This window comes from Cebus imitator, unplaced genomic scaffold (genome assembly GCF_001604975.1).
Source record: "Cebus imitator isolate Cc_AM_T3 unplaced genomic scaffold, Cebus_imitator-1.0 Scaffold89, whole genome shotgun sequence".
NCBI lineage: Eukaryota > Metazoa > Chordata > Mammalia > Primates > Cebidae > Cebus > Cebus imitator.
Window position 1 is genome coordinate 2,552,242 of NW_016107404.1, and position 25,654 is coordinate 2,577,895.

At 38.9% G+C, this 25,654-nt stretch overlaps 1 protein-coding gene across 29 annotated transcripts in view; it reads left to right on the forward strand.

Annotated features, from left to right (window-relative positions):
- The first annotated feature begins 294 nt into the window (after positions 1-294).
- The window catches only part of FN1 (fibronectin 1), a 78,985-nt gene continuing 53,625 nt past the window's right edge, over positions 295-25,654 (forward strand). For all 29 annotated transcript variants that reach the window (XM_017534956.2, XM_017534960.2, XM_017534962.1 and 26 more), the window contains exons 1-13: positions 295-808; positions 1,666-1,794; positions 3,036-3,173; positions 4,514-4,645; positions 5,617-5,754; positions 8,410-8,568; positions 11,097-11,288; positions 12,054-12,233; positions 12,841-13,017; positions 14,110-14,262; positions 15,529-15,657; positions 16,688-16,831; positions 21,090-21,211. In XM_017534956.2, coding sequence (XP_017390445.1) covers positions 658-808; positions 1,666-1,794; positions 3,036-3,173; positions 4,514-4,645; positions 5,617-5,754; positions 8,410-8,568; positions 11,097-11,288; positions 12,054-12,233; positions 12,841-13,017; positions 14,110-14,262; positions 15,529-15,657; positions 16,688-16,831; positions 21,090-21,211 — 1,944 coding nt within the window. In that variant the 5' untranslated portion in view covers positions 295-657. The remainder of the gene's footprint in view (positions 809-1,665; positions 1,795-3,035; positions 3,174-4,513; positions 4,646-5,616; positions 5,755-8,409; positions 8,569-11,096; positions 11,289-12,053; positions 12,234-12,840; positions 13,018-14,109; positions 14,263-15,528; positions 15,658-16,687; positions 16,832-21,089; positions 21,212-25,654) is intronic.

The following is a 25,654-nucleotide window of genomic DNA, read 5'->3' on the forward strand; positions in this document are numbered from 1 at the left end:
CCTCAAACACTACCACCACCCCCAATAAAAAAGAAAAGGGGAGGGGGAGCGCCCTGCAACCCCTTCTCTTCACCCAAGTCCAGCCACTCCCTTTCCTCCCAGCCGCTACCCATCCCTTCCCCCATCCCCTAAAAAGTTTGACGACCGCAAAGGAAACCGAAAAAAAAGTTGTCTTGCCCCAGTCTTGGCGGGCCATCAGCATCTCTTTTGTTCGCTGCGAACCCACAGGCACCCGTGACGTCACCCGGAGCCCGGGCCAATCGGCGCGCGGTCGGCGGCTGCGGCGGGCGGGGCGGGGGAGCCCGGCGGGTCTCTCCTCCCCACGCCCCGGGCCTCCGGCGGGGCGGGAGGGGACCGTCCAATATAAGCCCGGGCTCCCGGGGCTCGGCCGCCCGCGCCGGCTGTGCTGCACCGGGGGAGGAGAGGGAACCCCAGGCGCGAGCGGGGAGAGGGGACCTGCAGCCACAACTTCTCTGGTCCTCTCCATCCCCTCGGTCCCTCCACCCGTCCCCTTCCCCACCATCTGGCCCCCACCTTCTTGGAGGCGTCCACCCCTCGGGAGGCATTGGAAGGGATTTTTCCCGCAGGTTGCGAAGGGACCCAGACTTGGTGGCCGCTTGCCTCCGGGTGAGGGCGTCTCTCCCCCACCATCTCAACATGCTCAGGGGTCCGGGGCCCAGGCTGCGGCTGCTGCTGGCCGCCCTGTGCCTGGGGACAGCGGTGCCCTCCACGGGAGCCTCGAGGAGCCAGAGGCAGGCTCAGCAGATCGTTCAGCCCCCGTCCCCGGTGGCTGTCAGTCAAAGCAAGCGTGAGTACCGACCGTGGGCTGAAACAGGCTGCCGCAAGGCTGGGACTCTGAAGCCGACCAAAGTTGGGGCTGAAGTTTTGTGCGCGCGCGTGTGCGCGTGGGTGTGCGCGCTTTGCTGAGAGAAGCCAGCTGTGCACACAAAAGGATGTAGTTTTCAGCAGGCTGGTTCTGAGGGCCTGGGATGATAAGATTCTGCATTGGAGGATGGGGACTCTGCGATCTTCCCGTGTTCTGATAAATTCTGCACGTTCAGATTGTCTTTCTAGGAATTAACCAAAACTTGCCTTTAAAGAGAAAAATAATGCGTGCCGACAAATTTTCCGGATGGGATGAGTGTGGTCCTTACTACTACTTATTTTATTTGCTGTTAAATAATGGGTCAAATATTTTCACAATGAGAGTGAAAAGGGGGTATTGAAATAGCTGTCTTGTTTCTAACTAACTTGGAAGAGATGTAATTAGTTCTGAGCTCTTTAGGGCCACTCAGGGTACTTCACTGAGAACAGAGGTTGGAATTCTTTCAGTTTTTCAAAGACACACCCTCCCTTTGCTTTGAGAAACCTGATTAAAGTTGTCCTTTTTGACTATTACTCCAAAAGAATATTGAAGTTCCTTGAATGTTTTTAAAATGTGATTTCAATTGTCTGCCTTCCAATTGAAGGCAGACAATTGAAATCACATTTTTTTTTTTTTTTATGTAGACCACTGGCCAGATGGAAATGACATCATTGTATATAACCTTTAGCAACGTTAAAAGGAAAAAAATATATACCTAAATATTCACATAAAGAAAATTCCATAATTTGGGGAAAAGGAGGAATGGAAACGTAATAACTTTTTCCTTCAATTATTTGCAGCTGGTTGTTATGACAATGGGAAACACTATCAGATAAACCAACAGTGGGAGCGGACCTACCTGGGCAATGCCTTGGTTTGTACTTGTTATGGAGGAAGCAGAGGTTTTAACTGCGAGAGTAAACCTGAAGGTAAGTGACCACAAGCTCCATAGTTAGTGTCTTTTAATAGATGAAGTGATCATTGTTAAACTTTGCATTAGTAAGTAAAACTACATACACCTTTTTTCTAATAGAATTACCTCTCATTTCCTCTTAATAAATATTTAAAAACTGTTTATCTTTGCTTTTCATGTGGTTTTACCTTTGAAACAAAGAAACAAATCTTTCCCAGATTAGTTCCTAGAGTCTTCTTTTTGCTTTACTCTCCCAAAGTTTTTGATGAGAAAGTGAAAGACTTTGTGTGTCCTCCCACAAAAAAAAGCTTATAAAATTTTAATTTATTAGAAAGCAGTCTCAAATCTTTAACTATAAGTTTATGAGCCAGAAAACACTTTGGACGCTGTATTGTAAAATGATTTGTCAGCTGCAGTTAACACAAAACCACTAGCCACTTCAAAGTTCTCATTCCTGTACGACCATTGATATCTTTCTTGTAAATTATAGCAACTCTGTCAGAGAAGCACTGGTGAAGGGAAAATGGAAATGGTAGGATTAACAAATATCAGTACCTGGTGGGAGGTGAGAATTTTCAATTTTTTTTTTTTTTTTTTTTGAGACAGAGTCTCGCTGTGTCGCCCAGGCTAGAGTGCAGTGGCATGATCTCAGCTCACTGCAACCTCTGCCTCCCGGCTTCAAGCAATTCTTCTGTCTCACCCTCCCTCCCGAGTAGCTGGGATTACAGGCACACATCAACACACCTGGCTATTTTTTGTATTTTTAGTAGAGACAGGGTTTCACCATATTGGCCAGGCTGGTCTCAAACTCCTGACCTCAGATGATCCACCCACCTTGGCCTCCCAAAGTTCTGGGATTACAGGCATGAGCCACCACGCCCAGCCAATTGTTTGCTTTCTATGTGAACCTTTGTTTGACTTCCTGAGTCAGCGATTGGAATCTGAAACCGTTCACAAATCTAGCTGTCATATGTTAGTATTTGATATGACCTTTTCCTAAGGGCCTGAGATTTCTTTGTAATATAATAATTTACAGAAAATTTGAGAATTTTTCAAGGTTAAAAAAAAAACAACAACAAAAACATGGCCTTATTAGAGCCTAGAGTAAAAAATCGGTTTATCTTACTTCATTTTATACTTGTGGTTGTACCATGCTATTTGTAGAATAGAAAAGCGAGTTTTCCATTGGAGGGGATTAGTGAACTAGAAAACCTTGTACCTAAGCGAGGCTCACATGGACTTTCCTTCTCCCCCCAGCTGAAGAGACTTGCTTTGACAAGTACACTGGGAACACTTACCGAGTGGGTGACACTTATGAGCGTCCTAAAGACTCCATGATCTGGGACTGTACATGCATCGGAGCTGGGCGAGGGAGAATAAGCTGCACTATTGCAAGTAAGGAAGACATTCTTTACAGTGACCCCAAAATATCATAAATATGAATTTCTGTTACCGTCACTGTCATTTTCTGTTATCCATGACTGGCTATTCCTAACTGAGATTTATCCCTGGTGACCAGGTACTCTGAAGTGGTCACCTGGCTGGTTCCTGTGTTTCTTAAAGATGGATATGAGCACAGATGGAATCTGTGTTTGATGTGTGTGCATTTATGAGTGCGTGTGTTTGTGTACATAGTAGAATCAAGAGACCTCTTGGGTTTCATTTCAGTAAGACATGCTTAGGCGAGTTGCCCATTTAAAACCACCTGGACATCTTCCAGCCAGACAAATTGTGAAGCTTTTCTGCAGCGACTGGGAAGGTATTCACCAGCCATGTGTTGTCTGCTCTTCTTGCTTGCAATGCAGAGAACTCTTGCACCTCACAGAAACAGTCTGGTTTCTTGGTGACCAGTGGGTTATACCCAGGAAGCAGATGTCCCTATTCCTAGGGATAATACAACATTATTAACCCAATAGTGTTTGCTAAGGAACTTTGGAAACCAGGCTGATTCTCATCAAGTTTAGCCAAGGCACTCTTTCCAGTATGATTCACTGGGTTACGAATGTATTCTATTAACATGATATTTAAGTTTTTAAATCCATTCTTTAAATATAAGTCACCTTAAAGGCTTCTATTCAAAAGAGCAAGTCCTGTGTGAATAGGCCCAATCTACTCTCCCCATACTTCATTTAGGGTTTATCCAAGTTTGTGGGCAGATCCCAAGAGGCAAGAGTCCATAGTGTTTACAATCTAGTTCAGCCTTTGACTGTGCCATTGGGCTTAACAACTTAGAAAACTACCAGAATTTCCACTCCTTATATGTATATGTCTGCTTTCCACCAAAATGACATTTCTATCCTAAGGTGAAATACAGGCTCTCCATCCTCCCAAAAGCTGGAATGCTATGCCTGATGTGGCCTTTTCACTGAATTAGTCTTAGTCTTAGCCTGCTGTGTATGAGTGAAGACCAAGCCTCCCAGCCTTTCTTTTCTGCTTAGGACCCAATTTCCTGTGATCTCTCTGGGAAACCAGGATTTATGACCTCTTCCTTGCCATCCAGATTTCTCTGTGGTTTTCCATTGTGTTCTAAGCCAGACACTTAATTGAATTGACTCCAAGTGGCCAGATCTGTTAATGTTCCCCCTCTCTCTGATGGGAAAACTGTTGTCTGTGTTTCTACTTTGGCCAACCCAAGGACCTACTGTGAGTGGAACATGAGACCAAAAAAAAAAAAAAAAAATTTTAATATATATGTACATATATATCTCCTAACATTTGCTTTGTATCTTCAACAGACCGCTGCCATGAAGGGGGTCAGTCTTACAAGATTGGCGACACCTGGAGGAGACCACATGAGACTGGTGGTTACATGTTAGAGTGTGTGTGTCTTGGCAATGGAAAAGGAGAATGGACCTGCAAGCCTATAGGTTTGTGAGTCTTAGTGCTGAGCAAGAGCTGGGGATGCTTAGTTCTAATGTGGGGTTGGACCAGAATCATATCTATATAGATCATAGACCTGAATTCCAATGAGAACCAATAAAGAAATGGGAATTTTATTTGAAATAATAATTATACAATCCATAGTCTTCTTACAGGAATCAGATCAAAAAGTACTGACCACACGTAGAAGTCTTAACTTTGCTTCAAAAGTGCAAATTAGACTTGAAAGATTTAGAATGGAGTCATTCATTTATCTTACAGCTGATCTTAGATTCGTCCTTGATTGAGATATAATTTATTTAAAAGAAAAAAATGACACTTTAAACACATTTCTACATGGAATGTCCTGGGCTGAAACATCAAATTGTGTGTGCTTGTCACACTCTGGTAATTTTTTTTCAAAATAAAAATTGTTGAGCTTCTTTTTGGTCTCAATCCTAAGTTGAACTCTGTAACTATAGGCCCAAAAGTTTCTGGTTATAAATTTTAATCTGTTTACTTATCTTCTGATTTAGAGGCTTTTGTCTTGTGTTATTTTTGCTTTCCAACATTTTTTAAATAGCTTTTTTGGTTATTTTATGTAGGCCACTCAAACTTTATAATTGGTCATTTATAATTAGCATTGCAATTTTGCATATGTAGTCTTCCACAGACTAGATACATACATAGATCCTTGCTACTGGAAATGCTGGTGGGAAGTTTGGGGCTCGCTGAAAATATGTAGTCCATGTACTTATTAGGAGGATGGAATTTCTGCCTGCCAACTCAGCTTGAGCTTTCTTTTGCCTTGGCTACATACTGTGTGCTTAGATGCTGGGTGTGTCATTCTTTCTGAACAGAGTGCCACTTAAAAAAAATGTGGCTGAATTTTTGCTTACACACTACACTTTAAATTACAGGGACCTTGCACAATTCAAAATAACTTTTTTTCCTGTTTTTCTTCCAAATTTCTCTACAGCTGAGAAATGTTTTGATCATGCTGCTGGGACTTCCTATGTGGTCGGAGAAACCTGGGAGAAGCCCTACCAAGGCTGGATGATGGTGGATTGTACTTGCCTGGGAGAAGGCAGCGGACGCATCACTTGCACCTCTAGAAGTATGTTTTACGTATTTATGTTAGAGATTAAGCCAGGTATTGTTTTCTGGATTCCTAGAGAGAAGGGTAATACTCTGTTACTTAGAACACATCCAGTATACCAACACACTCTGATAACTTCTGGATGTCAAGAAAACTTTCATAACCAACTGATTCTGTATCTTCAGAGAAGACTGCATACTTAGAAAAAAAGTATTTCAGTAAGGTTCAATCTCACCTCATTGCCACTGACATAGAGTTGAACAAAAGCTTTAGTCTTCCTTCTATGTTTGAAATGTAAATAAAGCACATTTATAGGCTAAATTGATAAAATTTAAAAGTATTGATCCCATAGGTTAAAATGATTTATCTACTCTGGATTTAAGAATAATGTCTCTGACCTAACACATTTTATTCATGATGTAAAGAAGCTGGCCTCTGGCACCTTTAATGCTCCTTCTAAGATTATCTTGAGGTCTTAATTATTGCCTTCGAGTTTCAAGCCTCCTTTTTTGAAATTTTAAACTAATAGCAACTATAGAGTTCATTGAAGTAAAACAGCCATGAACTACTTGTGTTATAAATAAGTTTAAAAACAAAACCAAATAATTTGAACCTATTTTATTTATTTACCTTAAAACATTTAACTATCTTAACATAGTCATCTCCAAATTCAGATTCTTTGCTAACAAAAAAATAGGTCTCTCATGAAAAGTGGTAAAGTTTCTGACCGAAACTTGCTGGTTTATTAGATATTTTGCACTTAAAATGTTATTGTGATCAGATTTCCAAGATCTTTGTGGCAATATTTTAGCTTAAGAGAAATTAGATGTCTGATTCAAACCTTATCTATTATTTAGAACTTTTTGAATAGCAAGTTGGGAAAAGTTTCTCAAAGAAAAGTCATTTATTCTAGAAAATTTTATAAGCACTTAACTTTGTTCAAGGTATTAGAGGGGTGTAGATATGAATTGAACATTAGCCTTGTCTTCAAAGAGCGCTTAGGGGGTCAGGGAGATGAGTAAGTTTTATACATATTTATCATCACAAAACACAATATTAAAAGTTTTAATAGAAATACTGAAAGTAGTACTATGGAGGTTCAGGGGATGATAATACTTTTAGGGGAGATTTGGGGAAAAGCTCTAATCAGTAATTATACCTTCACGCAAACTTCCATTCTTATGGTAGATGGATGTGGGTGTATATTTGTTTGAACCTATGTCAACTGTTAATTGTTTTTATCTGTAACCCAGTAGTTGCAACAATATCTGACCGCAAAGAAATCAGATCCTCTATACTCACATCATAGCACAGAGCAAATTTGGATTATAACTTAAATAATCTATTTGCCAGATAAATGGACACAGACTAATGGCTATTTAGTCACAAATTACCATTTTACATTGATCTCACTCTTCCATTGGAGGGCTGACACTGACTAAGTTGAGGCTATTTTGCTAGTGATTTTTAAATATTGTAGGTGTTTGGGTAGGCGGGAGAGAAAATAACATTTTAGTCAAAGAAATTGTGAATCCACTGAATTTTTTATGCAACAAATGAAGAAAGAGATATTGCCATCTTTTTATAGCTCGTTTGTAGCAATGGGTGAAGACCCTTTGTGACCTACTTGCCTTCCCATTATCTTTAGCTTTTTTTTTGTTTTTTGAGACAGAGTTTCGCTCTTGTTACCCAGGCTGGAGTGCAATGGCACGATCTCGGCTCACCGCAACCTCCGCCTCCTGGGTTCAGGCAATTCTTCTGCCTCAGCCGCTCGAGTAGCTGGGACTACAGGCACGCGCCACCATGCCCAGCTAATTTTTGTATTTTTAGTAGAGACGGGGTTTCACCATGTTGACTGGGATGGTCTCGATCTCTTGACCTCATGATCCACCTGTCTCGGCCTCCCAAAGTGCTGGGATTATAGGCGTGAGCCACCACGCCAGGCACCCAGGCTGGAGTGCAGTAAGGGTGTGATCTTGGCTTATTGCAACCTCCACCTTCTGGGTTTAGGTGATTCTCCTGCCTCTGCTTCCCGAGTAGCTAGGATTACAGGTGCCCACCACCACACACAGCATTTTTTTTTTCTGTATTTTTAATAGAGATGGGGTTTCACCATATTGGTCAGGCTGGTCTCGAACTCCTGACCTCAGGTGTTTCACCCCTTTTGGCTTCCCAAAGTACTAGGATTACAGGCATGAGCCACCATGCCCAGCCTGTTTTTAGTTTTCTAAAGCAAGTTCTCTATTGAAAGGCAGGCCGTAGTGATGACTAAGAGAACCCTAGGAGAACCTGAGAAGGAAAAAGATGGAATAGAATGCCATCTATTCCATCATTCCATCTATTCCATCTATTCCATCATTCCTTCATTCCAGAGAATGAAGCTAGTCAAAGCAACAGTGTGAAAGCAATAAATAAATAAATAAAAGGATGAAAACGTAGTTTGTCAGATTGAAACTAGACTAAACCATTCAGCTCCCTTTCCACTGTAACAAATGTAATTTCATCTTTCAGAAGTGTAATACTTTGCAGCACCAGAGCTGAATATGAGCATATTGCTAAAAGTAGCTATTTTTATATTACCATGCATGGCTAGCATTCCTTCTTTAAGTCTGAATGGACGACTTGCCACTCTCGACCTGATGTCTGTATTTGTATGCTTTCTTTGTGACACAGATAGATGCAACGATCAGGACACGAGGGCATCCTATAGAATTGGAGACACCTGGAGCAAGAAGGATAGTCGAGGAATCCTGCTCCAGTGCATCTGTACAGGCAACGGCCGAGGAGAGTGGAAGTGTGAGAGGCACACCTCTCTGCAGACCACATCAAGGGGTGAGAGGCGCAGGGCCAGCAGGGGCGGGAGATGGGGAGCCTGGTCAAGAAATGTTTCTGCAAACCCGTCTTTCCTTTGACATGCCATTTGAAATAATTTGCAGCATTTCAGCTAATAACCTAAGATCATTTACACATTATGGGTTGTTAAAACTTTTTTAATGTCAGGTTTTAATTTTTGAGAAAAAAAGTGAAAATGGCATGCAGATAAATCTTAGGGGGAAAAAAAGCTAGATGTAGCTCCAAAAGATAAAGCTGAGGTTTAAAGAATGCTAGCGTCATAAAACCTACCATAAATAGATCACACAGACACACACGCACACACACAGACACACACACACACATATTTTGAATATCCAAAGTTCATTGAAAGGGAAATGAGGGTTATAATTAATTATATGGCTACTTGCTAGGAAAGGACAAAAAAAGTGCATTTGCTTTATTTTTTTAAAATAAAGATTGAAATATACTTCCCTGTCCTGACATTGAGCGCTTGCTTTAGTGGAAACCATTCTTTAAATGTGGTTTCCATGCCCTAGCAAACTTTGTTACATTCTATAAAGTAACACACAACCCTTTTCTTCATGTATTGGCATTCAAAATTTCAGAAATTCAGATAGGACCTAGAGAAGGGCATGAAAGACATGCTATGTAAGCATTCTTTTTTTTCTTTGAGACGGAGTTTCACTCTTGTTGCCCATGCTGGAGTGCAATGGCGCGATCTCGGCTCACCGCAACCTCCGCCTCCTGGGTTCAGGCAATTCTCCTGCCTCAGCCTCCTGAGTAGCTGGGATTTCAGGCATGCGCCACCATGCCCAGCTGACTTTTTGTATTTTTAGTAGAGACGGGGTTTCACCATGTTGACCAGGATGGTCTCGATCTCTTGACCTCGTGATTCACCCGCCTCGGCCTCCCAAAGTGCTGGGATTACAGGCGTGAGCCACCGCGCCCGGCCCAGCATTCTTTATAAAAAACAAGTTTTAATCATTTCTGGTATGATGAAAAGATTTTTGCATCATAAATGTTTCATAAAAATCTGATGAGAGAAATATGGCCAACAAGGATAGGCATGCCTCTCTTATTATTTTTAATATGTTTTGATCAACTTTTTACTATATGACATGCCAACATTGTTACATAGCGTCTCAGCCATCCTTTAGTTAAAAATATTAATTGTTCTAATTTTTCTTCTTTTGATGAATGTCTGTCTTGCTTTGAGCACTTGTGAAGGCCAACAAGATTAGACTTGATAATATATTTGAGGTATTTGATTATCGTCAATCAAACTGCTATTGACTAAAAAAATTATAAATGTCAATCTACCAAAATAGATTAGAAGAGTAGGTGGGAATCAAGTGGGAATAAACACTCTATAAATGTTAGCTATTTTTATGAATATTGCCAGTACTGAAAAGATCCCATTGTTGAAAAAGGTTTGAGAAGCAATGGGTTAAACAAAATGGAGCCTGCTCTGCAGAATCTCTGTGTTCCTCTACATCATGATGCTCCATGGTGGAGTGTAGGGGATGGGCACCATGTCTCCCCAGTACATTTGACCTTGGGATCCTTTGTGAAACATCTTTGGTTTCTAGTGTTCAGTGACACTTAGGGAGGCACTGAATCCAGTGTACCTTCGGTCTAGTATCAGCCCTGATTCTGTTCTGCTGTGGGCCCTGGCCCTCAAGAGAACAGATATCTAAAAGTTGAAAGAAAAGATTGACACATCCTGTTGTGTTATTCTGAAAGGAAAGCTGTCTTAAGAGGATCCATTGGTTTTAGAAAAAACACAACAGAATCACAAATAATCCTGAGGAGAAATAAAGTGTGGAAGGTAGAGGTGACCCCCAGAGAATCCAGGACAGCTGCCTAAGGCACCCTCTAATGAGCTCAGAGACACAGAAGAATGAGGATGTGTTGAAGGTAGCTGCTGTATGGAGTGCCGACATGATGTCTGTGGTTTGGAAATATAATCCCGGCCAGGCGTTGTGGCTTATGCCTGTAATCCTAGCACTTTGGGAGGCCAAGGTGGACAGATTACCCGAGGTCAGGTGTTTGAGACCAGCCTGGCCAACATGGCGAAACCCTGCCTCTACTAAAAATACAAAAATATCAGCTGGGCATGGTGGCATGTGCCTATAATTCCAGCTACTTGGGAGGCTGGGGCAGGGGAATTGCTTGAACCCAGGGTGTGGAGGTTGCAGTGAGCTGAGATGGTGCCACCGCACTCCAGCCTGGGCAACAGACTGGGCAGAAAAAAACAAAAAACAAAAAACAAACAAAAAGAAATATAATTCCAGTAGCCCCAGCTGAGCTGGAGGATGGAGACCATTTGGTAGACACTTGTGGATTATTTCCTAGGCTAAACGCAAAAGCTTCTGCCAAATAAGGGACATTTCTTTCCAGTCCCAGACCAGTAATGACATGGATTTCAGAGTGATCTCTGTGAGATCCTGAAGATCCTGACTGCAGAAAGTAGAGAATTGTCTTCTCTTGCCCAGTTTTGTGACCTTCCCTTCTCATGCTATTAGGATCTGGCCCCTTCACTGATCTTCATGCAGCCGTTTACCAACCGCAGCCTCACCCCCAGCCAGCCCCCTATGGCCACTGTGTCACAGACAGTGGTGTAGTCTACTCCGTGGGGATGCAGTGGCTGAAGACACAAGGAAATAAGCAAATGCTTTGCACATGCCTGGGCAATGGAGTCAGCTGCCAAGAGACAGGTATGCATTATTTTTTCAAAGAATGGGACTGATGACTTTATTATTTAGTTTTTGAAGGACAATACATTCATTCAACGTGAAACAGTAAAACAAACAAGAGAAGCTTGTAATCTCTCCACCCTGTGATAATAATCAGGTTGGCATTTGAAATATTTTCTTCCAATCTTTTTATGTATTTTCTTTCTGGTCATGAGTATCATGGGTAAAGATTGTATTGTCTTTATTGTGTCTAAAGTGTCACAAGAGAGCTACTTTCTGAATAATTATCCATATTTAATATTCTAAATGTCAAATTTCACCAGCTTTGTGGTGTAAACATCTTCCAATAACCTAATGTATGTATTCTGGGCTACAAACATGGTAGTAACTATGGCAATAACAATTGGTACATAATTCTCCCCCCAGAATAGCCTCATATATTAATTTTTATGGCAAAGATATAGTCATACATATTATCCCAACATTCTTAAGCAGCATCTTTATTGGCCTATATAAGTATAGCTTTATAAGTAGAGAAACTGAGGCATGGCAGCAGAAGTGGTAATGAAGGACATCAGCAGAATAACTCAGGTGTTGTTCTATCCACAGTAGACGTGGATTCCTGAGTAATGCGTTTTGACTGAAATTAACAAGATGATCATCTATACTCACAGCTTCTTCCTTTGAGGGCACAAGCTCAGCAGCTCACTGAAGCCATAAATAAGCAGCTCCTGGAGAGAGATAAAGCAGCTCTGTTTACTGACCCTCTTTTGATTATGATTGTAGCTGTAACCCAGACTTACGGTGGCAACTCGAATGGGGAGCCGTGTGTCTTACCATTCACCTACAATGGCAGGACGTTCTACTCCTGTACCACAGAAGGGCGACAGGATGGACATCTTTGGTGCAGCACCACTTCGAATTATGAACAGGACCAGAGATATTCTTTCTGCACAGACCATACTGGTGAGTGTCCCAAGGGGGAACCACAGCAGTGAGAAAAACTTACCTTTCGTGCCCTGTTTCTATTTGCCAGCATTCTTGCCATTTATTTTGAGGCTGCCCAAGAAGCATCGCTTTTGTTCAGTTTGGACTCAGGAGATACAGAGCTCATAATCGCTAAGGATTCTTCCATCGTCCCCAGTGCTGTTGGAAATGACCAAGGGAATAATCTTCCAGTTCATTGATTTAACACATTGGGATTATGATGTGATTAAAGACACTTGTATTTTGGAATCAGCAGGTGATCCCACAGGGCTGAGGAACACACAGGATGAATGTTTTCGTGCCTTAGCTTTTTTTCTGATTGTAAAACAAAGTTTTATTCAAAGTTATCATTTAATCTTTTGCAAGGGGTGCTGGGGAAATGATGGTGAGAATGGGATTTAAATGTTTTGAAAGTGAAGGTAAATACACAAAGAAGCTTAGAACTATGTTATCAGACGTAGTTTATTCTGAGATAGACTCTGTGAATTAGCTGCAGAAACCTGGCTCTCTCAGACCAGTAATTCTGTGTCCATTGGAAAGCTCAGTGGTAATCTCTTCCTTCCTTTTTGTGTATTGTTCCTGGCAGTTTTGGTTCAGACTCGAGGAGGAAATTCCAATGGTGCCTTGTGCCACTTCCCCTTCCTGTACAACAACCACAATTACACTGATTGCACTTCTGAGGGCAGAAGAGACAACATGAAGTGGTGTGGAACCACTCAGAACTATGACGCTGACCAGAAGTTTGGATTCTGCCCCATGGCTGGTAAGGATGAAGCCTCTGAGGGTCGCTGTTTTTGACAACCATTTAGGGAGTAGAGACCAAAGACTCGTGTCCAGCTTACTTCTATTTCATTCATTAAGACATTTTGAGACAACAGAAACTTCATGTAAAGTGTGTGTGTGTATGTGATGTTGTATCATATACATAAGGATTGGGAAGAATACTTAGATAATTATTTTTATAATTTTTAAACCTCATTGACATGATTTAATGTCTAAGTATAATTACTTACTCGTAAGTCTGGAAATATGAATTTGCACAGGTTTGTGTTTGTAAAGAGTATACAACTGAGTCGCTTACAACATTTTATATATATATATATGACTGCTTTAGTCACAGAGCTACAATATTGTCTCATGATTGTGGTTTGATGGGCATAAGCTCTATCACTTATTAATAAGTACCAAAGCGACTAAAACTCAATGTTTTCTAACAGGTAGGGAATCTCGCTCTTTTTTTTTTTTAAAGGTCTCCAGTTTGTATAAAGGGGGAACGAATGGAAACCAATACACTTTACTTGTTTTCAAATTTCAAGAATCCTGTAGATTCCCTTTGATTTTCCAGTTATAGAACCAAGAACCTGTGCAGTTGACACTGTCAGATGTGACTGTGAGACAAGGAAACTGCTTACACTTTGACTTCTCTCATTTCAACAGAAGAAAATGTTGAGTTTAGAAGAAAAAACCCACTTTTGCTTAAAATTCTATATCCAAACACATCGTTTTTATTTGATCCAGAATAAACTGGAACTGGGAAAAGTTATGAAGCAGTAGTCAAATCTAGGCTTCTAGCACGGCATGAACCCTTTGTGTGAACGTGTAGGTATTGTCTTAGTTTAACATTCCCTACCCCTTCCTATAACTATTTTCTATGACATACTTCATGTTTTCTGCCTCCAGGGCTCAAAAATTCTACCCCTTCACCTAACAGCAGTTAGATTTCTTTGACGTACACAAGGCTTCTTCCCAAGTGAGAATTCTTAGGATGACCAAACTGAACCCATCCTATTGCACACATTCCTGTTTAGACCTTGTGATCCTTTATCAAGTGCATTTCTCGTCCATTTTCAAACAGCCCACGAGGAAATCTGCACAACCAACGAAGGGGTCATGTACCGCATCGGAGATCAGTGGGATAAGCAGCATGACATGGGTCACATGATGAGGTGCACGTGTGTTGGGAATGGTCGTGGGGAATGGACGTGCATTGCCTACTCGCAGCTTCGAGGTACGCTGGCTCATTAATGAAAGCATTTGAGGTGGCAAAGGGTACAGAGAGGGAGACTTTTTAATGAAAACTTGTACTTTGCCAAAAGCAGGGGAAGAAATATGCAATGCCACTTCATTCATTAGTCTACTGTGCTTGGTAAGATAAGCCTTTCAGGCAGCCTGCTAAGACAGGCTGGCACAGCAGTGCTAACGTTCTGAAACACTCCTAGGATGTAAGTACTTAGGCTGAGCCAAAAAGATGATTTCAAAGGTAAAAACAGAACATTTGATCCGTTCAGCTTTCGGCTATGCCACTGGATTCATGTCTAGAAAAGACAGGATAATTTCTGCAAAGACACGAATACCTTGCTTTTCTAAAATCAGATCCTTGCAGATCCAAGTTTGAGGAGACAAATACATAGGGGACTGATTTCTCTTGTTCAGGTTAGTTTTTCTCCTTTGCATCCAGCGATGTAATATGAGGAGGCATTGACTTATTTAAGCTGTTTTAGTTTTCCATTCTTTGATTTGAAAAGCAGTATGCAGGGAGAACTCTGAGCTACTAATGGTGTATGTGGCTAGTGTGTAGATACTGGCCTGAATTTGTTCTTCTTTTGTGGCGTCTGGTGGGTAACACCATCCAGGGGTGATAATTACATGTGGTGTTGCCGAGCTGAAAGAGACCTTAATAACATATACGGACCTCACTCTATACATCAAGAAGCTGAGACCCAAAAAGGGAAAAGTAATTTTCTCAGGATCTCTCAGAGGGTGAACAACAGAGTTGGCCTAATTTATTTCAGCGTGGTGAATACCATTGACATTTTATTTACCAAATCTAAGTATCTCCTCCCCTTCCCTTATTCCAGAGACCAGACCACCACATCATGCTGGGTGTTAAATATGTTTAATCTTCTTATTTATCCTAACAAGCAGATATTTAAAAGAAATTATCAGCTAGGCAAGAAATTTTCAGAAAGTGAGACATATATTTGTTCAAATATTGGCTTTTCACAGGAAGGTGTATTTTACCACATTCTTTACTTGAGCATATTGTAACCTCTGCTACAGTTATAAGATTTTGGGTGAAAAAAAATTTTTTTGGCAAAAATTTTATTACTGACCAAACTGAAAAAAAGCTTATTCCATGCTTGTAGGAAAGTTATTTTAGTGGAAGTTGTTGATAATTAAGCGGAAGTAGCTGTATCATTTGAGAAGCATAACTTTTTCTTTTATCAGTGGAACTTTAGAAAGTTTCTCACCCACCCATCTGTTTCCTAAACAGATCAGTGCATTGTTGATGACATCACTTACAATGTGAATGACACGTTCCACAAGCGTCATGAAGAGGGGCACATGCTGAACTGCACGTGCTTCGGCCAGGGTCGGGGCAGATGGAAGTGTGATCCCGTTGGTGAGTAGTCCCATTTCCCTAGATGAGTTTGCACAAGGGGAATGGTTAGCAAGTTTCAGATGAGAACAGCTATGTGACATCATGTGACTAAAGTTGGCTCCAGACTTTGATCGGTTGCTTGCAAAGAGCCTTGCAAAGTCTTCTCTCTAATCCTGGACCCAAATATCTCGATATTGGTAGTCATCTGTTTTTTTGCTGAATTTGGTGATACATTTAGACTTATTTTAATTCATTGGAATTTATTCTTTGGTTGAGTATCATAAAGATAGTCCATACTAGGAAAAGTATTGTTTTCTTACCAGCTGCGCAACAGCATGAGCAAAGGCTCATGCCAGTAAATATCACCCTCCAAAATACTCTTAAGGTTTTTTTGGCTGCCCTTCAAAGTTGAACTAAGCAAATTGTGAAGGTTGAGCCTTAAAAGAGCTGTGTTACCAGAACTACAAAGTTTAAGATAATCCATTACTATTTCTTTACCAAAAGAGACCAGTTGCTCACTAAGAAAATAAACTGATAGTATCAGTTGTTTGATATGAGATTGCCCGAGCTGAGGGAGAAGCCTAAGAGGTTTTCTTAGAAGTTGCTCAGCAAATACTCACAGTTAAAGTCTAGTTCATTCATTTAAACGTCAAATTATTTTCTGTAAAATTTGCAGAAGAAAATGAAATTATTGCAGATTTTTTCCTTGCGATTCAAATGTTAAGCCAGTTACATTAATATGGGTAAAAATAGCTAATATTTAAAATTAATATGTAGATTATCAATATACGCTGAAATCTAAATCTTTACATGTTTATTTAGAAATATTACCCTTTAGAAAACTAAATATTCCTCCTAATAGGTACTCTTTTTAAACTACAAATTGTCCTGTAAGGTAAAGAATGGGAACAAAATATTTTTTTAACTGCATATATTTGTAAGGACAGTTGCAAATTTCTATTCAAACTAAATGTATGCTCTAGCACTCTGAAATTAAATTCACAGCTGTAAGTCTTCAAGGCTGTTCATCTTCTCCTTGCATGTATTTTAGACCAATGCCAGGATTCAGAGACTGGGACATTTTATCAAATTGGCGATTCATGGGAGAAGTATGTGCATGGTGTCAGATACCAGTGCTACTGCTATGGCCGTGGCATTGGGGAGTGGCATTGCCAACCTTTACAGACTTATGCAAGTAAGTAGCTCTCTTACTGTAAGCTGAGAACTGCCAATGGTTGTAACAACAGGGTAGTGATTGTTAATGTTCTCATTCCTAAGTTGGGGTCTCCCTCTTTCTCACCCTTTTCTCCCATTATTAATAACCAATTGAATTTTTGATTAAAATAATTTTTCTCTCTTCCTCTATCAAGTAAAAGGTAGAAAAGGCTATGAAAATGCTCCTGTCTATAATTTTACTTCTTAACACTGTAAAATATTCCATTATCTTAAGACAGTCTGGCTAATTTCATCTTATATCCATACATGGAAATAGAAACCACCAAGTAAGTTATGCTGGGAGTATATTGGGGTTTTATATTATGATTCTTAACAGAAAACCTGTGTAGAGAGATGGTATGAAATGCAACATAGGGTACATGTTCATTCAACCTGTTGTTTAAGCTCCCTTTCTGTCAAACTTTTCATTTATTTGATCAATTGCAACAAGGAACACCGTATGTTGGGCCAAAAGTTGAGTAACTTGGTCAACTCTCTGCCCACACAGTTCAAACACTCTGAAATGTTTATTGCTGGATTTTTCCAGGTCACAAAGACATCATACCTACCTTTAGGTGTAATTAATTCATTTGGGGGGAAAATTACATTTAAATATTCACTGAGTGATTATAATAAAATGTGTTAGTAAAACATGAAAGGCTAATTAAAAGGCATCAGTTATTTGAGCAAGTGCTGAAGCGCAAAGTCTCCAAAATTCTTCACTAATGTTAGACTTCAAATATGGCCTACATTCAGAAACAAAAAGAGAGAGTTTCAGGGTGTCAGAATCTGCATGCAACAGAAATGAAGATTAAATTAACTCTGTGATAAGAGATTCTCTGTGATAGAGAACAAGCTATGGGAACAATTTGGCCAAAGGTAGTGTTAGCCAAACCTCACTCCTCCATTCCTCATCTGTAATATGAGGAGATTGTAACTGATTACCTTTAAAGTTCCATCCTAAATACGAAACACCCAGATGCACCTTTCTAGGAACTTGGAAGATTCTGCTTTTCCCAACCCTCAGACACTGTCAGTGCTGAGGAAGGTGACTTTGCTTTTGAAGGCTTATAGTACAAATTGGCCAACCTCCTAAATTGTACTTCTTGGAGGATTTGGGTGTAAGAATCACTTAATTTTTTGTAACTTAATATATATTTAAATCTGATTGAGGAAGTACTGTAAGTATATATTTGGTTTGTTTGTTTACATGATGCAAATGATGCTTAAATGGTAGAAACTTCTAAAGCAATGCTCTGCGGTTTCTATGTTTATGATTGTTATTGGTGTGGTAATTTGCTGAAAATGATTGAGAAAGATCTTTGTCTCTCTTAAAATAAGATTGTCCACATAGCTGCTTGCTGGAAGCAATTAGGCGGACATGTAAGAGACAAAATCTGGAAAAGAATAAACTCTTCAGTATTGGAGTTTTACATGTTGACCTTACTCCTAGTCTTTAAAAAGGAGAAGAGCAAAAGCCCATTGAGCATAGAGGAGATTTAGGAGGGAAGAGATTGGCATTTGACCTCGGATATGCTCTTTGGTGCTTATCTGTATGTCTGGTTTGCTCAGTCGTTTGTGCCTGGCATCCAGGGCTTTAAGAGTGTGGTGTGAATAAAGGAACAATGAATTACCAGTAGATTGTCTCTGAGCCCTGCTATGTTTGTTCCTCCTACAGAGAACTTGGGAGAGTTGCTCAAACTAACACAAGATAAGAGGCATTTGCTTTGTCAATAAGCAACTAGAAAATCACAGATCTCCCCAAATTAAATAGAGGAAAAAAAGGACTGAGTCAAAAAATTATAAATGTTTAACTTCTGCAAGGTCACTACTATTGGAAATTACTCATTTTGACTTTATTTTAAACTAATTTTAAAAGTGTAGACATTTTTTCCTGGTATTATCTCAATTATTTCTTGTTTATTTATATTGGATAAGAGAGGGAGTAAAGATTTCACAATGGCAACAGCTAGTATATGCCAATTAAATTAACTTAAAAAGTTATACCAACTACAAGTAGCAAAAGGATTGTCAAACATTTAAATCTAAATACCATAAATGATGGCATAATTTTTAACTTTTTGGTCTTCAAAGCGTACATAGTATAAGCTAGTGTAATTATACAAAGTATAAGCTGGAATATAGTGATTAACAGGAATTTAATTAACCTAAGAAATAACTGCCTCAGCCTCTTTAGTTCCTGAACAAAAACATGGTAAATTTCATTGCTGTTCAGCCCATTTCCTTTAAAGGTGGTCTATGACACAAGGCTAAATTTTAAAACGTAGAGTTTCAGACCGGTGCTTGAAGTCATATGAAGGCAAAAGGGGCCTCTGTAGTTTTGCTCCAGTTTGGCTGGGGTAAAAACCATTGCAGGACCCTTCTACTTTCCTCTCCCTGCCTGTTTTTATCCTCCTTCTTGTGTCCTTGTGGATGTAGAAATATGATTAGGCTTAGAGATGAATAGTAAAGGCCAATTATGTTGTCTTTCTAAAACTTAATAGGGGTTTAACCATCATAAGATTATCCCCCCTCAAAATCATGATTGACAAAACTAAATAAAATGTCTATCAGGTGTCTCTTTATGGAGGAAATTGTACTAGGATTTCTTTAAATATTTAAATATTCAATATTTAAATAACCTTATGCCAATTATTATAAATAATTTAAGGACATGATATTCCTAGCTTTCCTGATTTACATGGAAGTAAATAGTCACATCTCCAAAATTTTCCTTAAGTAGTTGTCTTTAAAAATGTGTTTCCATTTGTGCAGTTCTTCATAAACAAAAGGGGTAATTCAAACAGGGGCGTGGAATTGACTTCTGCCAATTGATCAAAACAAACATCCTGTGTGTTCGGTAAAATACATACAACTTTAAAATGACAAACTGATAATTTTATGCCTGAATTTTGGTATTCATGTGGCTTGGAAATATGTGCATTAAATGAAATTAAGATTCAAAGTATTTGCTAATCTTCAGCCACCTTTGAACTGTTACTGGCGTGGAAGTGAGTATATTGTTCTAGGATTTCTGTATCTATATGAATATCCAAGTTATATATTTTTTTCTGCTACAGGAAGCTTTGTTTTCAAAGAGAATTTAACAGCTTAGATAATAAAATTTGAAAATCAATGTATTTTTTTACCTAGAAGCTTCAGGAAACTTAAATCTGTTAATAATCTGGTGAAGTGCTTTATTAAACATGCAAAATTTTGCTCTGTTTGACAGTGTCAGGTAGAAATTCTTGAAAACGTTATTATAAGACAATTTTTATTTTCAGTAATTTAAACATTGACTGACATCATAAAGATAGTGTTTTAAGAAAAGACAGTTTTCTGTTATGCAAGCATAAATTTTCTAGCTATTTCATTATTATCTTAAATGGAGTTAACACTATGTAGAAATTGATGCTACTTCCCTTATTTCCCTTTTTTTTAAACAAAAGAACCAAAACCATACTTTAAATTTTGTTGATAACAGTGATATACATCAATATATAGAAATACTGAATTTAGTATATACTTCATAAAGTCATTTCCACTGACAACTGATTTCGGGAAAAAACAATTTAATCACTTAATAATTTGATAGATCAATGGTGTGATTTGAGAGTACATTTCTTGAATAAAAATAAAACTAGATGTTTTTTCCAAACTGATAGCTTGCTTAGACTGGTGAGAAATAAAACTAGGTCTTTAATTATTACCTTTGCCTATTTGCCTAAGATTTTACCCTGATTTAGAAATGTGTTTGTTTTACATCATCTCGTATGGCCTTTGAAATGTTGCTTCCTTCTTAGGTAGTAGATTCATTCTTGATGAAAACCTTCAAAAGTTAGAATTTGCTTTAAAAGAGGCTCAATACAATCAGTAAATGAAGTTTATGTTCTTTATTATATTATTTTTGTAGGCTCATTTCACAATTCTCATAATTCTTTGATAATAGAGAAAATAAAAGCAAGCAAAGATTTTGTTTTACCAATGTATTTTATTTGCTATAAACAACTATAATTTGCATTTCTCATGTGAAAGATAATAATTATCAGCGAAACGTGGATTTGCTGCCTTGATTTTCAATGTAAATATTTAAAAGACTAATCCCAGATAATTTTATTATACTCACATTTACGGATAAGCAAAGCTGTTTGTAATGATGACCATCCACATACACAAAGTTTTAAGCTAAAGTGAGTGAACATCCAAGATAATCAAATGTTAAACGTTTTCATTTTCAGGCTCAAGTGGTCCTGTCCAAGTAGTTATCACTGAGACTCCGAGTCAGCCCAACTCTCACCCCATCCAGTGGAATGCACCACAACCATCCCACATTTCCAAGTACATCCTCAGATGGAAACCTGTGAGTATCCCACCCAGAAACCTTGGATACTGAATCTCCTGACCTTATCCGATTCTGATGGTTTCTTTTTTATTCCCCCAGCTTTTGAGCCAACAAGTCTGTTATCTATTTATTAGCATTTATTATATTTGCTTAGTGACCAAACAATATGTGGTCAATTAAATCGACATGTAGATTGAAGGATTTTTGGTTTTCGTTTTGGGTTTTGTTTTGTTTTGTTTTTTCTTCGGGGGAAGGGGTTGATATTTGGAAGAATTTATCTCTTTATGTTAGAGAAATCTTTTTTGCAAGGACTTAGAAATGATAATGCTTAAAATTGTACTTGCCTAATGTGAGAAGAGAATCTCAGGTTTTTAAATGTCTTACAGCCTCATCAAAGGAAAATTACTGGCATCATTTTTATAATTTGAAAAAAAAATAGACAATATATTTCTTTTTTGATTCACTTTTTAAGTGATCATTTTCAGAACTTTACTTTTGACCCACTGAATTTATTTAGATAGAAGGAAAAGAGATGATGGGAGGGAGGTTTAGATGAAGGATAGCAATTGGTTTATTTAAGGTGTAGCCCTGTGATCTGCTAATGAGAATTGACTAGAAATTGAAGAAACCAAATAAGGACAATATCGGTCTATTTAGCTTTAGTTTCTCTTACTCTCTCAAGCCTGCCCTATTTAACTCCAAAGTTCATAACTCATAATTTGAGAAACACTGTTTTAAACACAGAAGAAAAAAAATGTCCATTTTAAATCACAGCTATTGAATTCTACAATTGCAAACAAACAAAAAAAATTTGACCAACCCAGACAGTTAAATTTAAACTCTTTAGGAAAAATTTAAGCTGTTAAAATGATTCTTTTTCTAAATTTCTAAAGCCGAAGGACAGAATTTTTCAGATTTAAAAGGGCCACCTGAGTGCCCAGAAAAATTGTGCAAAGAACCACGTCTAGACACATCTTTGATGTGTTAGAGTTCCAAGGATAAAAAGAAACTTCTAACGGCTTCTGTACTCAGCCAGGTTGTCAAAATGTGGGGGCAAAATAACATTTTCAGACAGATTTTAGGCAGTTTATTTTCTATACATCCTTTTCTTTAAGGGTATTTGTGGATATACTCCAGAGAAACAAGAGTGGAATAAGAAGGAAGTTATGGGGTCCAGCAAACAGTGCTTCCAAATCAGACCCCTGACAGTGGTGGAAAACTTTTGCAACACAAGAACTGCATTGCTGGCTTAGAGGGCCGTCAATACAGATGGAACAGAAAGATGGGGATTGGGTTGAGAAATCAGGGATTTCAGTCTCCAACAAAAAAGAGGGACTTTATAGAAAAAGCAGGCGTGGAGAAAATTAATCACGGGGTTAAATATTGCAGTTAAAATAACAACGTGAGAATCAGGTGGAGGAATGTGTAATAAACCCAAATGTGGCCAGGCTCAGTGGCTTACGCCTGTAATCCCAGAACTTTGGGAGGCCAAGGTGGGCAGATCACCTGAGGTCTGGAGTTCGAGACCAGCCTGGCCAACACGGCAAAACCCCTTTTTCTACTAAAAATACAAAAATTAGCCAGGCATGGGTGTACGCCTGTAATCCCAGCTACTTGGGAGCTGAGGCAGGAGAATCGCTTGAACCCAGAAGGCGGAGGTTGCAGTGAGCCAAGATCATGTCATTACACTCTAGCCTGGGCAACAGAGTGAGAGTCTGTCTCACACAAAAATCAAAACAACAACAACAAAAACCCCAAGTGTATAATAAGTTAATAATTCCTATATGAAGCAAACTAAATTTCGTCAATATTAAGGTACAAAAACAAAGAGAGGAAAAATTTCATTGAACCTGGATTCTGGAAACTTCGATCCACCTAACAATCATGCTGTTAGACTCATTAAAAATAATATACTCCTAATGCATGAGGCAATCAGTCTATAGATGAGTCATGGAAACTTCATTGCAACTTCCAGACAAAATAAAAAGTAAATATTTACTTGAAAAATGGTGAATATGGAAGGTGGAGAAGAGAGGAGGTAATAGCTTTATCTTTCAAAGTGGAGAATCAAGAGAGATAGTACCAAAAGCTGATGAAGCTTAAAAAAAAGAATACTTAGTATAATATTTTAAATTATAAATATAAAGACAAGAAGAAGAAAGATAACAATACAAATGTCAGATACTGGGAATCTCCAAGATTCTGGGAGGAAAGGGGATAATATTACTGAGCTAAATCCTCAACTTTGTTCTGGGCACAGTGGCTCACACCTATAATCCGAGCACTTTAGGAGGCTGAGGCCAGTGGATTATTTGAGCCCAGGAGTTCAAAACTAGCTTGAGCAACATGCTTATGCCCTGGCTCTACAAAAAATACATGAATTAGCGAGGCATGGTGGCATGCACCTGTAGTCCTAGCTACTTGGGAGACTGAGGCCAGAGGATCGCTTGAGCTTGAGAGGCAGAGGTTGCGCTGAGCCAAGATGGCACCACTACACTCAGCCTGGGAGACAGAGCAAGACTCTGTCTCAACATAAATAAATATATAAAAAATCCTCAAATTTCATGTTAGAGTCTATAAATATGATCTATTGTGGACAAATGAAAAAAAACAGAGGTGTAAGCATGTTGTCTATTGGAGACAAGATCAGAAGAATAAAAACAGATTCTCTTAGAGAGGGGAATCATGTCTTTCTCATTGGCTCAATATATTCTCCCTAGAGTCTAGAATGGTTTAGTATCTGGCTCACTGCTTAACAAATGGTGAATGAAAAAAAGTCATTTTTTTTTTTACACTTTAAGTTCTGGGGTACATGTGCAGAACGTGCAGGATTGTTACATATGCATACACGCGCCACGGTGGTTTGCTGCATCCATCCCCTCGTCATCTACATTAGGTATTTCTCCTAATGTTAGCCCTCTGCAATTCCCCCACTCCAGCTATCCCTCCCCTAACCCCCACCCCTGACAAGTCCCAGTGTGTGATGTTCCCCTTCCTGTGGCCATCTGTTCCCATTGTTCAACACCCACTTATGAGTGAGAACATGTGATGTTTGGTTTTCTGTTCTTGTGTCATTTTGCTGAGAATGATGGTTTCCAGCTTCATCCATGTCCCTGTAAAGGACATGAACTCATCCAAAAAAAATCATCCTTTTTCTTCTTTCACCCTCTTTTGTAATCTCCATAATCTGGCCATTTGTAGAACTTGATATCCAGTGATCTAAGTCAGCAGCATCAGTGATCCAAGACCTCCTAGTCTCTCATCTTTTTATTATAACACTAATTTTATTTTCTTTAAACTTAAGTATATCCGAAGTATTATGTGAGACCACTGCAGTGGGAGACACTTAAAAGTACGTATAAAATGTACGTTGAGGCCAGGCGTGGTGGCTCACGCCTGTAATCCAAGCACTTTGGAGGCCAAGGCAGGCGGATCACCTGAAGTCGGGAGTTCAAGACCAGCCTGACCAACATGGTGAAACCCCATCTTAAAAAAAAAAAAAGAAAAATGTGCTTTGAATTGGAAAGTCTTCAAAGAGCAGCAGTGATGAATTTTTTGAGATTTTAACAATTATAAAAATTCAGGGTTTTTTTTTAATGGATGCCACCTGAGACTTTATTTTCTGTTGTTTTCTTCTACTAACTAACCCAACAAGCTCATGTTGAAAAATAATTTCTAAATAAATTTGAGCTAATTGCAATGACTGATTTAAAAATTTTTCTGAAGTGTATTTGAGTTAAAATTTCACTGCAAAGAGTACTACGATCACTCTTGCTTATTCCAAAAATATAAATGGACATTTGAGTATTTGAATTATTGAGGAACTGGTTGACTGGGTAACTTTTAAAAATCACTGGGCATAAAAAATATATTTTGACTTATATTAGTTTAGAATATTTACACTTGAAAGTCTCATCTTGTCTGAAGAGTGTTTCTTTCACACACATTTTACTGCACTGAGTTTGTGACCCATAGCATATTAATGAAATTGAACAGGATGTGTAATATAAACTGGAAGCAAAAGACTAAATAAACCAAAATTGCGTTTTTTCTGTAGTCTTGTCCAAAATTGGCTAACCACTTCTGATGGGCTAGCTCATATCCAAGAGTGAGTCAGAAAACCAGACTTGTTGAACCTGGTATGTGATGGCCCCAGGAACTGAGTCACAAAGTAGCATTCTGCCTTTGAATGTTTTTTCAGGGCAAGAAACTTGAATTGTTTCCCACTGAGTTAAAAGATAGAATATATGGCATTGGCAATTCCATACTTCAGAGAAGAATATATCTGTTTGTTGTAGGAATAAAAAATACATGGGAGAGGCAAAGCTTAGGTTCATCATATTATGTTACTGATATAAGATAATTAACTTGGTAAAAGTGAAGGTGCCCATTGTCTGCAACTATATCACCCTGGGCAATATCACATATCACTCTGTTTCTCCATCCATAAAACAGGAGCAA